Consider the following 15,922-nt stretch of genomic DNA (forward strand, 5'->3'; position numbering starts at 1 on the left):
ACTTTTTAATATGTCCTTGGTATTCAAACACACTTGACAAATAGCTTCTACCTAAAACGGTTATTTTCTTTTTTATGATTTTCTTTTCTGATGACCAATCCATAGCCTTTAGTTGACTAATTTAACATTCAGTATTTTCTGTACACATGTCAAGCTAATTTTAATTCTCTTGAACCATCTACAGTATTAGTCAACTGCCTCCTTCAGACGCGTCAGTCATAATGGAAAGAGCATGTCACTAAACTGACTTGATGATGACACATTAACATTAGTTACAAGAACAAAAAATTATTTGTTTTAATGCCCTTGTTGGGTTTCCATTTAATTAGGTATAGTAAGGAACGGTTTAATGCTAAATTAATCTCCCTTCAACTTTAGTTGGTTTTTTTGCTAGTAGTAGTAGTTTAGTAGTTAGGAGCAGTTAATCTGCCTCTGCGAAACCACTGAGGTTGTCACATGTAATACAGAATGTGAGGCAGTGATCTATATTGTTTGTTCTTGAGGACTTGAAGTTCCAGCCAGAATAATGAGCACAACAACTTTTCTCCAACTCAGCCGTTTAATCTAGGTCTATTCCATATAGACCTAAGTTTGAAGATAACTTTTTAGCTAAATAAACTATTACTTTTGCACCTTTTGTAAGTCAAAACATAAAATCTATACGGATAGATATTTCCATGATAACATGTCAGTATATAGATATTGCTTGCTTTAAAGATCCAATTAGGCCAATTCGGCAGTCGTGTCAGCAGTGGGTTGAGGATAGAGAGGCTGCTCTGGCCTGATTAGGAGGCCTAGATAGAGAGCTCTGATGGGATAGGAGGACTGCCTGCATCTCATGGCTACTGTCCCAACATGAACACCTTAAACTAGAGCAGCTCTGAAAGATCAGATATAATGGAAATTATTGTGGGACTGGAAAAACAGGAAGCGATTTCTGTTTTATAAACACATTCAAAACTGTGTTTCGGTTTAAAAAGGGTGGTAATGTCACCTCATTTAGAAAACAGGATTTGAGAAACTTACCAGCTGCAGTATATCCTCATCTTTTGGCATCACACAAAGTTCAAGAAAGTCACCACTGTTGGGGGACAAAAAGTGATTTAAAAAACAGAAAATACACCAACTGACCAGAATCATCTGTACAAGTTTATATTAAACCTCACCTGTCTTGGATCAAGGATATAACCTCACAATAGGCTTTCCCGATGATGCTTGCTCCATTCACCTTCACTAGTCGATCACCTAATAGGTGTTAAAAATCAGTAACAGAGAGGAGTGGTAAAAGACTGTAAGCTGTTTAAAAAAGCAGTTAACCTAAAATCAGTCACCTGATGTTGAAATGTACCATAACTGTGCAGAAGGTTTCATGTATCCACAAAACTAAAGCCGTATCTACCCAGTAAGGGAGAACAGAAAAAGACACAACTACATGGCCTAGCATGTTGTATCAGAGCAGGAATACTGTTCGGCCACTCATGGAAACTGCACTCTATGCATTTTCCCCCTTTATGCTTGCAACACTCTAAAACTTAACTTAAGGGAAGTGTTTTTTTACTCTGTATGACATCATTTACAGGATTGTGTCTTGGGTGTTGTAATGTCACAACTTTCAAACACTTACAGCCACAGACAATCTATAGTAGGTTTTGATTAATGAAGGAGACCGTTTGATGATTGATTATTACCTGTGCATAGCCCAGCTCCGTGAGCGGGGCCACCTTCCTTCACTTGCTTAACGAAAATGGTGTCCATCGGTTCTAGTCTATTCCGTTGTCTCCCTGATGAAAAGAAACAGATCAGTATACATTGCAAACACACATAGAAAGCATACAGAATGTAACATAAATCAGTTAAAGAAACTGAATACCCCAAGTGACAACTTCACATTCTGATACAAGGAGCGCTATACTGAAGGTTCATTTGTAACTTCTCACTTGCACCTAAGCTGAACCTGAAATGTGAAAAACAACAACTACAAACCCTACCAATGAGACCAGACTAAGCAGTAAATTGTTTGACATTGACATTTAGGTGAGAAGAGAGAAGGAGAGAAACTGGAAGGAAGATTTAGAGGAATGTGAATAAACATTATGACAGCAGAACAGACTGTGGTTTGGCCAATGCTTGTCTACATTACACCCGATTTGAATAGACATGATCATTAATTGGTTCAGAGAAAGGAGCAATTTCAATAGGGGGAATTATGTGGTTTTAGGGAGGTGGATAAAAGCAGCTAAAGAGAGGAAACCTGTTTGCTCATGCTGCTCCTGTCTCCTAGCAGCTGCATGGCTGCAGAAAAAAAGAAGGAAATAAAAGAAAGAGGGAGGGGGTGAGAGAAAGAGAGACTGAGAGAAGGTAGAGTGACAGTGTGCTCAGCTGCACAACTCCCACTCTTTCCTTATAAACTGAGAAATCGCTCTGGGCACAGCCAAAGAGTGGCTAAAATCCTTCCCCAGTAGTTAACATTCTGGTAGTGAGTCAGCGCACGATGGCTCACAAACTACAGTGGATGGGAAGGCCAGCATAAAAACAGCCGTGGTAGTTAAAATTTTCTTTTACTAAAAGTTGTTAACAGATCATGGCATGATCAAAGAGAAAGAGGAAAAGAGGTTAAATATTCTTAGTGTAATCTAAAATTAGGATTAACAGGAAATAGGACTCGTGAAAGAAACAATATTACCAGCTGTTTTAAACTATTTTCACCATTTTAGGGATTAGGAAAATAAAGACACAAGCAAACAGATGACTAAATATTAATTGGTGATTCATCAATCAATAATGAATATCAATAATCTAAAAACCTTTGAAAACCTCAAAACACAGACACACATGCCTCCTCTTCCATGCACGAGATTACTCATGCAGAATCACATCTTGGGGACTCATGTTATGTAATACTGCAACAGGAGCACCATGTAACTACAGCAGCAAGACATGCTCCCTCTGGTGGTACACTGTAGAATTTCAGCACTCTCTCCACAATGGAGCTGTTCATAAACCCAAGAGCCACCATAAACATTTAAAATGTATGCTGGCAGCAACTCTCAGTTTTTGCCTTTGCTGCCTTGAAGAACATGAGATCACATATGAAGATACAAACATTTACATAATCATATTTTGTATTCTTTAACATATACTTAACAAGTAGTAACTATACAATAGTGCTTTCTTCAGTCTGACTAGATTTATCTTTGCTTTACAAGACTGCTTTAGTCAATTCTTCTCTTCCTCTCTCTCTCTTCTCTCTCTCTCTCTCTCTCTCTTTCTCTCTCTCTCTCTCTCTCTCTCAATCTCTCTCTCCTCTCTCTTCTCTTCTCTCTCTCTCTCCGTCTCTCTTCTTCTTCTCTCTCTCTTCTCTTCTCTCTTCTCTCTCTTCTCTCTCTCTCTCTCTCTCTCTCTCTCTCTCTCTCTTCTCTCCCTCTCATCTCTCTATCTCTCTACTCTCTCTCTCTCTCTCCAAAAAATCACCACCTAACAACTGCTGTGGGTATCTAACCATTTCTAAACAAACACTCCTAAAATTTTGGAAAGACTCTTTATTTGCTAGATTACCCAACGTTCAAAGATCAATATCAATTTCATCTGTGTGTTCGGTACAGAAACACAGAAAATAAGAGAAAACCCTGCCCAAGCAAATTTAAACAGTGCCAGAGTTCATTTGCACTATTTTAATCACTTGGCGAATACGGGGAGATAAGGCTTGGTAAAGAACATGATTTGCCTTGTGCCTACGGTTGGCTTGTGTTCATGCTCATTCACTGTAAACCTAATAAAGGCTACTTCAAAAAAAACTATTGCAGAATGGTTTGTGAATAAAAACTGAACTTAAATCAGCAAATATTCAAAGCTTTCATAAATTAGCTTGCCATTTTAAAAATGAACAATAAAGGACAATGCCGGTAAACAATTAGCAATTATAGCAAAAAAACAGGGCAAATGACAGCTGTGATTGAGGTTAAAGACAGCCTTTCTCCATGTGAAAGAGTGAAGAGTTGACAAGAAAACATTAGATCACAAGTGCACCCAAACTTGACCCTGGAGCTGTGACAGAAGAGCTTTGTCTTGGGAAGCAGCAGACTAACACAATAAGAGAATTGATGGTGGAGCAGCACTGTGGAGGGACAAGACCAGCACACTCATAACTCTGACGCAATGTTTTTGAATCACAAATCCATGTTTTGGCACATATTGCCTTCTTCAAAATACAATCACACTTCATCTGAATGCTCAGTTGTGTCAAAGGGTGATCAACAAAATGACAGAATTAAACTTTCCAGCAGGCAATGGTCAAAGCAAGAGGTCTACATTTTGGCTCTCGTCTCCGTCCTTTTGACGTCTGCCTGTTGCCAGTCAGCATTTCTACGTCATAGGTGTGGTACTTTGGCCAGGCTAGCCCAATCTGGACTTAAAATCATCCCAGGTTGTATTTTTCTTATTCAATTCTGGCTTGCTGCCTACAAGCCCCTGTGTCCAGCATTACGCAACTGCCCAGAATATTCTTTGGCTTACTCCAAAAGAAGCAAAGCTCCAGCCTAAAGGGTATATGTTTTCTACAGTGTTATAGTTTTTGGGGTGAAAACATAAATCCTGACTGCTTTAATGGGAGCTGGCTCTCCTGTACTGTTTTATGAAGTTTAAATTTGGACGATGAGCAAGCTCCGTGTGCAAGCTCTCTTTCCAGCATATCTCTGTTGTTACAGAAATCACAGAGGGGGGGTCACAGCAACTGTACAAAAATCGAAATGAGACACCACAATATCATTTCATCACATGGTTATGGGCAAATGCTGTAGAAAACATAGGTCATTTACTATTTAGGGGAGTTTATATCGAGATAAATATCAACGTTGAGTTTTAACAGCCTTGCTGGATTTGTGTCAACACAATTCACGATGTACATACATCATATACAGTCCATTCAGGATTTTAATTGGATGAAAGCAACAATTATCATTAGCAGACTGTGTTGGCGAGTATATGCAGATGAACATGTGACTCATGATCTGTTGCACCATACAGCTAATCAACCTACAGCTATAGCTGGTTGATACCATGTTGTAACATCAGTACTGTGATATGACTGAAAAATGCTTAGATTTTGGTTATTTTAATATTACTTAGGTGATTTAAGAAAGCTGCTACACAGTCATGAGACATAAATATCTAAGCTTGACTAACTAGTGGTGTATGCCTCTACCTGTTAGAATTATCATATCGCATTGCTAATGTTCTTCCTTAATCACTTTTTGTGTGAAAATGGCTTTCAAATCCACCAATAATCAAATAATTAAATGTGGTCAATATATATTATGGTGTTAGGTAAAACATATCTTTTTAAAAAAAATCATTTTCCAGGAGATTTTCTTGACAGCACAGGGCAGCACTTGCTCACAAACAGCCATATAATTTACCGGCAGGCCTACTATTGACACATTTAACCCCAGTTCCTCTGCGTTAGCTTACTTTCATGGTGTGCTTAGCTGTTCTCATCACAGGCAATTTTTTCACTGTCTCAGCAGAGCGGGCTCCAGTAAACCCGTAACATTAATTTGGGCACAGCACATAAGTAACAGCTCAATCAAGTATAATTTAATTTATTTTACAGAAGTTTCATCCTCTAGAAAGTGAAAGTGTTTGTTTCACGTACAATTAATATCACTGTGCACATATCAACCGAGTATTGTGCTCTCGACTACGTAAAAAATATAGTGGATGCCGAAAAGATAGTTATTTTAATAAACTTCCAGGTGTTTCCATAACTCAGAAACTAGTCTCTTAATTTCCAGGTTTTAAGCTGTGAGACTTTATTTTGTTAGTATCACTAATCCTTATTCAACAACTATACATGATGAGGTTTGAAGAAAGCTAGAACAGATGTATGGGGTTTCCCCATGTGTAATGAAAACAAAGACATTACTTGTGCAAATAATAATTCACTTCCTTGACATGTGCAAGATGAATTACAATGTTGCTTTCCTGTACAATTTTCCTCGCCAAGGAAAATAACTGTCTAATAGAATTACTGACGTCCACCTGGACGAATTCCAGTGACAGCAACCTCCTCATGGTCAACAAATGGCGACAGACTAAACAAAGAGTTAAGCTAGCTACAGGGATGTCATCTCACAGTGATCACACTAACTCAAAGAGATCTAAATGAAATATATTCTAGTTGGGGAAGCCAATAAGTACAGTACGTCTTTCCATCTTTCATGAAGAATCTCATGCAAGATTTTAATCATCTTTAGAATTATATCAAATCCTTAAAAAAATGTCCTATTTGTTTTCTCAATCCACAAACGTTCATGTATTTTGTGGGCCTGTAGTGTTTCAGTGAAAAATGATAAAAGAAGGTACAACTAAACAACAACTAAAACATTTGTTTTAATAAAGTAGAGTTGACACTGGACATGCAAAAATGATCTGTCGTCCGTAAGGATTTGGTTGATACCTTGAAGTTGATGTTGCACAGAGTATTTAAAGTACAGAGCTTTGTATTTAACAAATCAACATTAACTTCTGCCAGGGTTTGATGTGAGGTTTGTCCCTCACATGAAGAGAGGAAAATAGGATGGTATGAGAATAACAAGGGGAAAGAGGGTCAAACACACACAACCCTGTAAAATTGAGGCCATCTCTTTCTGACAGCCTTTTTATGGTGAGGGAGAAAAGCAGCAAGAACAACAAAGTGAAACAATATGAAGAGGTGGGTCAGTGCAGGACAGAAACAGGTGGTGCTGACCAAACCTTTCATGCCTCCACAAAGGTCAGTGACACACAGGAGCTACATTGTTTTCATCGCATAAGGAAGCAGAAAGAGCCAAAGAGGGGATGGATTAAGAGTCATTAGAAGTCAGAGGCACTGCTCTGACTCAGCAGTGCCGAAGAGCAGGCATGAAGAGGAACAGCCGAGTTTTTCTGCTTACCTCTGCGGCCATCTTCCTCCTGTAAAAACACAAAAATGCTCCAGTGACTTTGTTGTTCATGGTCATAGAATTTAGTTATCAGACTTTTTTGTTGACTCAGTGTAATCTTACGTGATAGGCAAATAATACTCAGGTGTGTGAAACTTAGGAAAGCTTCTGACAAGCTTAATAACAAATACAAGCCTGATATTTACCGGGAAGGGGTGCATGGTGGACTCCGGTGGGTACACAATGAAGTGACGCAGGGTGAAGCCAAACCCGTGGGAAGTTCGACGCAAAAGCACGGTTTTAGGTCTTGGCCATGAGAACTCCTCCTCTGTTGGGTATTGCGGTGCGGGAGAATCGGCCATGCTTCCCCACTCTGGAGAGTCATTCTACAAAAAGAGAGAAGTGGAGAAAGAAAATCAAATAGAGTACTTCTACTTTTACACCAATGAGGAAATCTGAAGATATCATCTGAAAAATGTAGGTGTGAAATATTGAAAGTGAAAGTATAAATGCTGGAAAACCCCAGTGATAAAATCCCAAAATAACGATAATAAAATGATACCACAAATAAAGCCACATATCAACAAATCACCTTTTAAGCAGAGTTACTGTAAATTAACACTGCCAGTTCCTTAAAGTTGGACATGCTTTAGAGAACTGGCTTTTGAAAAACATTTCAAACTCTACAGTGTTTACAGTCAAGTCATGGTATCCTATCTATTTTCACAGCTGGAGAGTAGAGCATGTCAGGCTTCAGGGCTTCAGACACCCACCCCTGTGTTTACTGGCTATTTATAGCTTCACACCTTTGTGGTATCGTGTGTGCAGCAACACCCCCCTTTTCTCAGATCTCCCCATATCATATTCCCTGTTCCAGTATGACTTTCAGGGACACCACTGTTCAAGCAGTCTTGTATTTCCACAATGAAACAGTATTTTCCCCCCTCCCCCGTGAAGCAGAGACCGTCCCCCACAATGTGAGGAATTTGATGAGCTTGCATTCACGCTATCTCTGCCTGAGCAGATATGTTGAGTAAAATGTCAGAAAATCAGACTGAATTACCTGAATGTTGACATAAAAAGGGAAAGAGGTTTGTCTACTTGTCATTAATGCAGCTGCAAAACTAAACAAAACATTTTGACCTTTATTTTTTTTATCAAAAGAGAAGTAAATAAATCTCTCACACTTGATCCAGTTGTTGCAGGGATTAGTGAATGAGCTAAACCACACTTAAAAACAAACAAACAGTTCGTTCACACTAACTTAAAACCACCAACATCCCATCCAGTTGCTCTGAATATGTCACAGGATGAACATTCAGCCTTGCACTCAATGGTTCATTAGAAATATAGTGTGTGCCTGCAGGTCTGTACCAAGTTAAAGCATGTTACTCTTTGCTGAATGTTTTACTGCTTCACAGCAACCAGCACCCTGCACCCTGCTTTTCAACTATATATTCTCCAAAGAGGCCATAAAATAAACTACTTGGTTCAAAGTGTATTTTTAGTGGCAACCAGGGCTACTGAACACACAAGGAGTTAAAATGCGCACACTGTAGAGTTTAAGGATCCACAGCACTGCTGTGGCTGGCTGGGAAAAAGAGCTGCAGGTGCAGCTGACACCCATGTATTTTGATGAAACTAGCAAAACAGGTTTTGCAGTGCATTATACACAAGCGCTGGCTTTTCTGTGATACCAGCACTTCCACGTTGTAGTCGCTGGGTGCTTTAACGCAACTACAAAACATTTAAATCCATGTCCTAAGAAACGCTTGTGGTGATATGACAATGGATCAACTGGATGTTTGAAATGCCTTCATAGCCCTCATGTCTCCGGGTCAAGCCAATCCCAGTCTACTGGAACTGATTTGGCAGCCTGTGCACGGGGCAATTTCCAACCCTCTGATCTTTAGATGTGGACGACAGAAGGGAGTGTGGGCCTCCTGACAGACACATGCCAAGCAGTGTTATCATTGCATAGTTAATGCTGCTGTGACATTCCAGGTCAATAAATTCCAGACCATCATTTCCCTCATGGATTCCCTTTCTTCTTATTTAATAATAAAAAAAACAAAAAAAAAAAACACTATAATAAAAGATGGGGAACAAAGCAAACCTCCAGTGTAAATCCGATGAGACCTGATAAATAATGCTTTCAAATAACTGCGACACAAGGTCAAAAGGGGATCTACATGAAAGGAGAAAATTAAGTGATTACTTAGCACATAAAAGGAACACCCACATCAAAATATCCACCTATTCTCTCCTGCCCACAAATTAATACTTCTCAGTAATTTATGAATCACCAGAATGCTAGACTGCTATTTGCACTGGGTGAGGCAGCTGGGAGAGCATTTTCAGAAGGCATCTGTTCTTCTCACACCAACCAGTAAATCTGGTGAAATCCCTCAGGAAACAGCAAAACCAATAAAGAATTGATCATCCAAACAAGTACTGCCAGTGTACCAACTCCCTGCTATACCGTAGTTTATTCCTCTATGCCATAGACCTCCATTGTTGTCCAAAAACTATTAAAACACATACCTAATACTCGACTTTACCATTAGTCACTGAGAAGAGTTTTGGTCAGATATCTGCAGAAAAACAAAAACAATGTCAAACTGCATTCAGCTGTGCCTTGTCACCGGGACTAAATTAGCAGGGAATTGTTGCAACGTGGACCCTTTCTCTTGTAACACAGGGATTCACTTACCGGCTGCGTAATGCTAACGGTATTAGCTGCCGCCACTAGCTAATTCACGCTCCTATTAGCCGTCTGTAGTGGGAGCTCGAAGGAGAGGAAGAGTTTAAACACTACTAGTGTAGGAGCTGCTCATAGCCACAACAGAGGCCAGCTGATTTACAGGGGCTCCGACCAGGACTGTGACTCTGGCGATGAAGACGCAGCGGGTTCAGGCAGGGACATGAAGAGGAATCAAACGGAGGAAGAGGAGCGAGTTTGTAGCAAGTTCATTTTGAAAACGAGGCTTGTGTGATGTTATATTGTGTTGAAATAAATTAACTAAATATTCTGTCTCATTGCTGGTTGTTCTGACATTCAGAATCATTACTGCTTTTTGTCTGCCATTATTTAACAGGCGGCTGTTAAAATACATATATTTAAATATTAAATTAATATTATATATGACACATGCGACAACTAGTTGACTATCGGCTCTATCTAAATGACTATCAGTCCACTAGGAAAATCTTTAGTCAGGGATAGCCCTATTAATAAGCCACACCACTGCACAGGCTGACATGTTCCTTCATTATGATATACATAGGCACTGTTGTTTATTGAGTCAATCCACATACCCCATCCTGCTGCCATAAATATTGACTAGCACACCAAATGTGTATTAATTCGAGGCTGAAAATAGTCCCTGACAAATAAACTATTTACTCCTGTTTGAATGGTTTGCTAAAAACTACAGTGCCCAGGTGTTTTAGGACATTACTATGCCTCTTTGGCTTTGGGGCTGAGAGCCACAGACGAGCTGGAAGTACAGTAAAACGACTGTTACCCCAAACGATGAATGAATACCAGTAAAACATTATCTAACGCTGGTGTTTTTATTAGATTTCAACTCTTCCACATGCATGGTTACCAAACAATTACACTGAGATGCCTGTTATGGAGAGCTAGAGACAATTTTGTGAGAAATGCTTTGGATATCCCACTGGAGCAATGCTGAATGAGCGATGGCTACAAACCCAGACCCATTCAGATCAAAGTTCTTCTAAATCTATTCTTGTTCGACAAATGGTACGCTGTGCCATCATATTGGGTGACACGTTAAATCCAGAGTACATGTGGTCATTTGCTGAGAGATTGTGAGGTGAAATTAGAGATTAGAGAGCATGCAAACCAAAACCTCCCACTAAAATCATGCATTTAAGGGGAAACACTGTACACGCACAGCTGTTTACCAACCACAAATGTTGATATCTGGCTATGAGCTCACTGAGAAAGAAACTGGAATTTCCACCTTGTTCATTTTCAACAACTTTTATGAAACCAGACTGCACGGCCTGTATGTTTAAAAAACCTCTGCTGACATCACCAAATGACACATTACAAGCACCACATGACATCAGCTCTGAAACATCGTAAGTACACAGCTTTAAAATGTGAAGAAACCTACTTCTCTGTGGGCTGCTACATTCTACACCACATCCCATCCAAACCAAGCACTTAACTGTGAAAAGCCTAAGATAATGATACAGACGGCCACTGGTGAACACTGGGCGTTCCACTCTTGTAGTAAGGTAAGGGACATCATTACTCAGCCTATGTAGACATGTGGTGTGTTTTCATGCCACACTTTTAGTTGTAACATAAAGATGAGACACGGACATATTCCTAAAATGCGGGCACTTTTTCCATTGCGATTCTTCCGGCATCATTATCTAAAAAACTGAAAACCTGATTGTCGAACTTCCCTGGTGGCTCTGTAACAACAGGGCACATGACACATATTTTACCAATTGTAGAGTTGGGTATTAACCAATTTCATTCTAAAACTGATATTCAGATTCATAACTTGTGTTTTCTGTTGGTACATGCAGTAAACCTCAATAACTACATTGAATAGGCACAATAGTATGGTGCAATCTAATACAGTAGCCCTGAGTTCTGAGTTTGTACCTTTTTATTTTATTAAACAAAGAAACTTCCCATCCAAACAGAGTCTGCCTTTGCAGGAAATAGTAACACTGAATTAATTAAGGCTCTACATCACCCTTACATAAAATAAAAAAGACAAACAGAAGAGCCACCAGGGCTTATCATAGAAAATAAGTGCTGTAGTGACAAGTTAACTGTCTAGAGCTGCATGTAGCCATCAGACTGGGTGCTTTAAACAGCCCACTCTTATCTGTAAGATGAAATTACTGTTGATTTCAGAAACACAGATGTTTAGTTATTTGTCTCACAAAGCTTAGCCAAAGCTGTACAATGAATATTTGGATTGGAAGGAATGGATTTAAGATGACATGGATGTTTTTACTGCACAGAAACAATGAGCAATGAGGAAAAACAGAATCACAAAGCCCATCTCTTATGTTTTCCCCTGAGACATTGCAGACGCGACCATAAGGCCACAGGAAGTAACAGACTTCTTTTATCCAATTGAAGGTCAATTTTCCCTTCCGATTGCCATCAGTTAGCCATGCGATGCCTGCACAGGGGGTTCTGTAAAAGGCAGCCAGCCTAAATGAGATAAACACTGAGCTTTAATGAGGCTACGATTGTGGGGACAGGGGGGTCTGTTTGTCAATAGCCCCCCTACAGTGCTAAATATGGATCATGCTCCATCATCCAAAACAGTAATTCATTACACTCATTTCTGTTGTTCTACTTGAGCACAACTAACTGAAGTGAGGGTATTATGATTCATGGAAAAAACTACAAGTCTACTCATTGTATAGGAAACACAAATTAATCATGAGATATAGTTTGATACAATGAAGACCTTAGGCCACCATAGAAAACCAGCACAGACATATCATGCAAAGGCAGACACAAAAAATCTCTGTGCTGCACACAATATCTGACTAGAGTAATCAAGTAGAGGAAGGAGACATTAAGCCAACTCTGTCTGCTATTTGGATTCAGCTGCAATGTTTGAATACCATGCACTATTCAGCTGATAAAGCAGACAAACACTCCAGTGTAGAAGAAAGTCAAAAGCCAAAGACAAAATCTTGATTTGAAATAACTAATTATTTCTCCATCAAGTTGTTGCAAGCGCAATATATGTAAGCATATATCTACCAGGCCACTGGTTGAAATGGCTGTGGAAAGGTCAAAAGAAGAGAAAAAGGCTGCATGACAGTATTATAAGAGAAGGAAAGTACAACAGTAAGGAACTAACAAACAGCTCCTCATGTTTTCAAAGTCAAATGGGTTTTTCAGAAAAATACAATAGACACGTCTTCCAAATATCACTAAATATCATTTTCTGTGATATAGCACAGTACAATTGTATGGTTATTAGAAACATTTTTATTATAAAAGGCAAATCCACCATGAGTCCAATTTAATATCTCAGTTATGTTCATTTCGACAGAGTTTTTACTGAATGTCTCTCTGTGTTTCACTACGCCTGAGACAGTAACCCATCTTAGTCCTGCAACAGCAACGAGGCCATGCTTTCTCTGAATAAAAACAAAGGCACACCCATTTCTTATAAACATCTCTGATGACCATCAACAGAGGCCATCACAAGTTGAGACAAAAAGTTGGGAAACTTCTTAAGTCGTTAAATCCACCGTGTCATCATTTCCCGAAAATCCCAGGACCAGAGACTCCAGGGGGGTTTCCGGCTCAAAATTAGCACATGAATTGGTTTGTGTGATAGCCTTATTAGAAAGACTGCTAAAAAAGGATTTGCACTGTGTGCCGAGGTTTTTTCTCCCACCATACCCACATTGAAAAAAAGGAAATAGATCTTAGACATGTTTATTATGCGTTACGCAAAATGTTTTCTAACAAGCTAACAATGTGTTGTTTCATGAGTTATTTTCTGCATCAGAATTGTTAGGGGCTATTAGATTCATCCATTAAACTCATTTAGACGTTAAGGGGCTGTATCCAGATGGTCTTAATAACAAAGGTAAGTACATCATCTGAGTTTGTTTCGTTTTAGCTGTGACAGTGAAAAAGACTAGGATGCAACAACTGTGTTTAAACGGTGTTTGAATAACAAAAATGTATTTTCAGGGCTCTGGAAGGAAAACTCATGAATATAAATAAATGAAAAACAAACCTAATAAGGTTGAGTCTATTAGTTGCTAATTGATTTATTATCTTGTTGAGTGCCGAAATATCCTTTGCTCTCCTGTGCTCTGTTCAATGATCTCAAATCAAATTCAGTACATCTAGTCTGTTAGAATTAAACATCATAAGGAGCTTTACATCCCTCATTTACAGACTATTCACATAGAAGCAGGAAGGCTTAAGTGGAGAGCTGAATATTAGATTAAAGGCGATGGAGGGAATGAAAGAAAACTATGGATTCTATAAATAGGTACCCCTACATTTCAAAGAGTACGGGGTTGCTACCTAGTTTACCATGAAGGTCTTCATTCAGGCGACAAACTTTCCGAGGAGCAGATGGTGTCCTGTCTGGTATTACGGGGTCACAGCTTAAAAATCTGAAAGACGGGTCTTGAATAAACTGCTTCAATGCCATTGTCTCCTCCCACTTCCTCCAGCGATGAGTTTGATTAAAATTTCAAATCCAATTAAATGCTGTTCTGCAACTGAAACCTGCCTTTTGATCTCTTCATCGACAATGACCAAACCCAGCCGGTTTCAAGTTAAAAAACACACTAGGAAGCACAGACAAACGTATAAATCTGATGGACCACCACTAAAAGGACCAAAATAATGGAGCACTGTTGAGATAAAGAGCAAAAACAATCCAAAAGGAGTCGTTACATGCATAAACAGCGGGGCCAAACACATTACTCGCCCTGCCAGCACCAAACTGAGAGCAAAAAATCACTTTCATGATCCTGATTTGAAAGATTTCATTCATCATTTCACAGATAATGTGCATAGTCTGGTAGGTTTGAGTTGCTGTGTTTACCTCACAGAAAGAAGATCTTGCTTGTTGTCTCTCATCATCTTCACAAGAATGAACCCAACGTGAAGCCATCATTCAACTTAAAATCCAGTTATCCGTGATCGGCCACATCGAAAAGGTAGCTCCAGCTGAATGCAAGAAAGTATGTTCCACCAAGTCCAATTTACACCTCCATTCTTGCTTGATTTGTTAGTCTGTTACAGAGAGAGATGGGAAAGAGGCATATGTTATTGGTGCATTTTGTTTTGTTGAATTACAGGAAAAATTTTAAACTTAGCTGCTCGGATGTGGCATCTCACACTGTTCAAAGGTCTGTAAAACAACACGAATCAATACCTCAGTTGTTTAACGCACGTAATAGTAGACCATCCGTGCTTAATTCTGGACAATCAACTTCATGCAACAGGTCCTAACATAATGTTATTTTCAACCTGATGTGTGTGTGTGTGTGCTGACTTGAAGCTTCACTCAGACGCCATCGAAATTGGAGTAATAAAATGTCACATTGTATGATGAAATGCGAGCAGAAGTTAGTTAACGAAGCCATTCACTGCATCACAAGTACACTTGATTCAGTATCACCTTACGACGTGTTGTGGTCATGCTTAAGACGGTAATGTAACAAATCACCGCATTATTCACGCAACGACAACGTAGGTTTGTTGTCATCAGCTTGAAGCACAACAACGTGGATAGTCAACAGTGCATGATGAATGGCCAGCAACAAGTGGACTACAGACTGGGGACACAGGTCGAAATAAAGTCCCATTTTAAATGTAAATTTTAAAACAGACCCTTGTAGAACCGGGGTTTTGAAGCATAAGTGACTTAAGTTAATTATAATGTTTGTATTTCAATAAGAAAAACAAGGGTAGTGTGATTCAGAAATGGTGAATTTGAATTTCTGTTGTTTGAGATCGATGGTCAACTCGAACAGAGCGTGTCGAGCCTCTGTTGTTCTTTAGCGACCAACAAAAGTGGCTTTTCCTTTGTTGCTTTTAAATAAAACACCGGCACAAAGACGTTAAAGACGCCGTGGCCACTTCCCACGTTATATACTTCGGCAAAGCCACTCGTTAAAGCTCGTAAAGCGGGCAAAAGCAACAACCCAACCAACTGCGGCAACAGGCTGCTAGTGCCGCGGTTAGCATCCATGCTAACGTTAGGCTGGAGTTAAAACAAAGTTACCTGTGTAGTTGTGAGGAGTCATTACGGGCGGCCAACAGCGGCGGCGGTTCTCCATGAAAGTGAGTACACAAAGTGAAATCATAGCGTGGGAGATCCAAGCTGGTCAGGCGTTGTCATAATTTAATATAGTTTGAGTACAAACGGCTTCCCGGTGATTAATCCAAACCCACTCAGGGGAGGCGCATGGTGCAGTTTAGTAGCTGGATCTTTTTTTTTTTTTTT

The 15,922-nt window shown here is 39.5% G+C and overlaps 1 protein-coding gene across 2 annotated transcripts in view; it reads right to left on the bottom strand.

The window, feature by feature from the left end:
- Window positions 1-15,899, bottom strand: part of arhgap21b (Rho GTPase activating protein 21b) — a 33,625-nt gene extending 17,726 nt beyond the window's left edge. For both annotated transcript variants that reach the window (XM_035670736.1, XM_035670735.1), the window contains exons 1-7: window positions 15,701-15,899; window positions 14,516-14,706; window positions 7,124-7,303; window positions 6,930-6,948; window positions 1,689-1,781; window positions 1,167-1,245; window positions 1,027-1,081 (exon numbers count right to left, since the gene is read on the bottom strand). In XM_035670736.1, coding sequence (XP_035526629.1) covers window positions 1,027-1,081; window positions 1,167-1,245; window positions 1,689-1,781; window positions 6,930-6,948; window positions 7,124-7,303; window positions 14,516-14,587 — 498 coding nt within the window. In that variant the 5' untranslated portion in view covers window positions 14,588-14,706; window positions 15,701-15,899. The remainder of the gene's footprint in view (window positions 1-1,026; window positions 1,082-1,166; window positions 1,246-1,688; window positions 1,782-6,929; window positions 6,949-7,123; window positions 7,304-14,515; window positions 14,707-15,700) is intronic.
- Between the last annotated feature and the right edge of the window lie 23 nt (window positions 15,900-15,922).

This window comes from Morone saxatilis, unplaced genomic scaffold (assembly GCF_004916995.1).
Source record: "Morone saxatilis isolate NCDOM2014 unplaced genomic scaffold, NCSU_SB_2.0 Contig23, whole genome shotgun sequence".
NCBI lineage: Eukaryota > Metazoa > Chordata > Actinopteri > Moronidae > Morone > Morone saxatilis.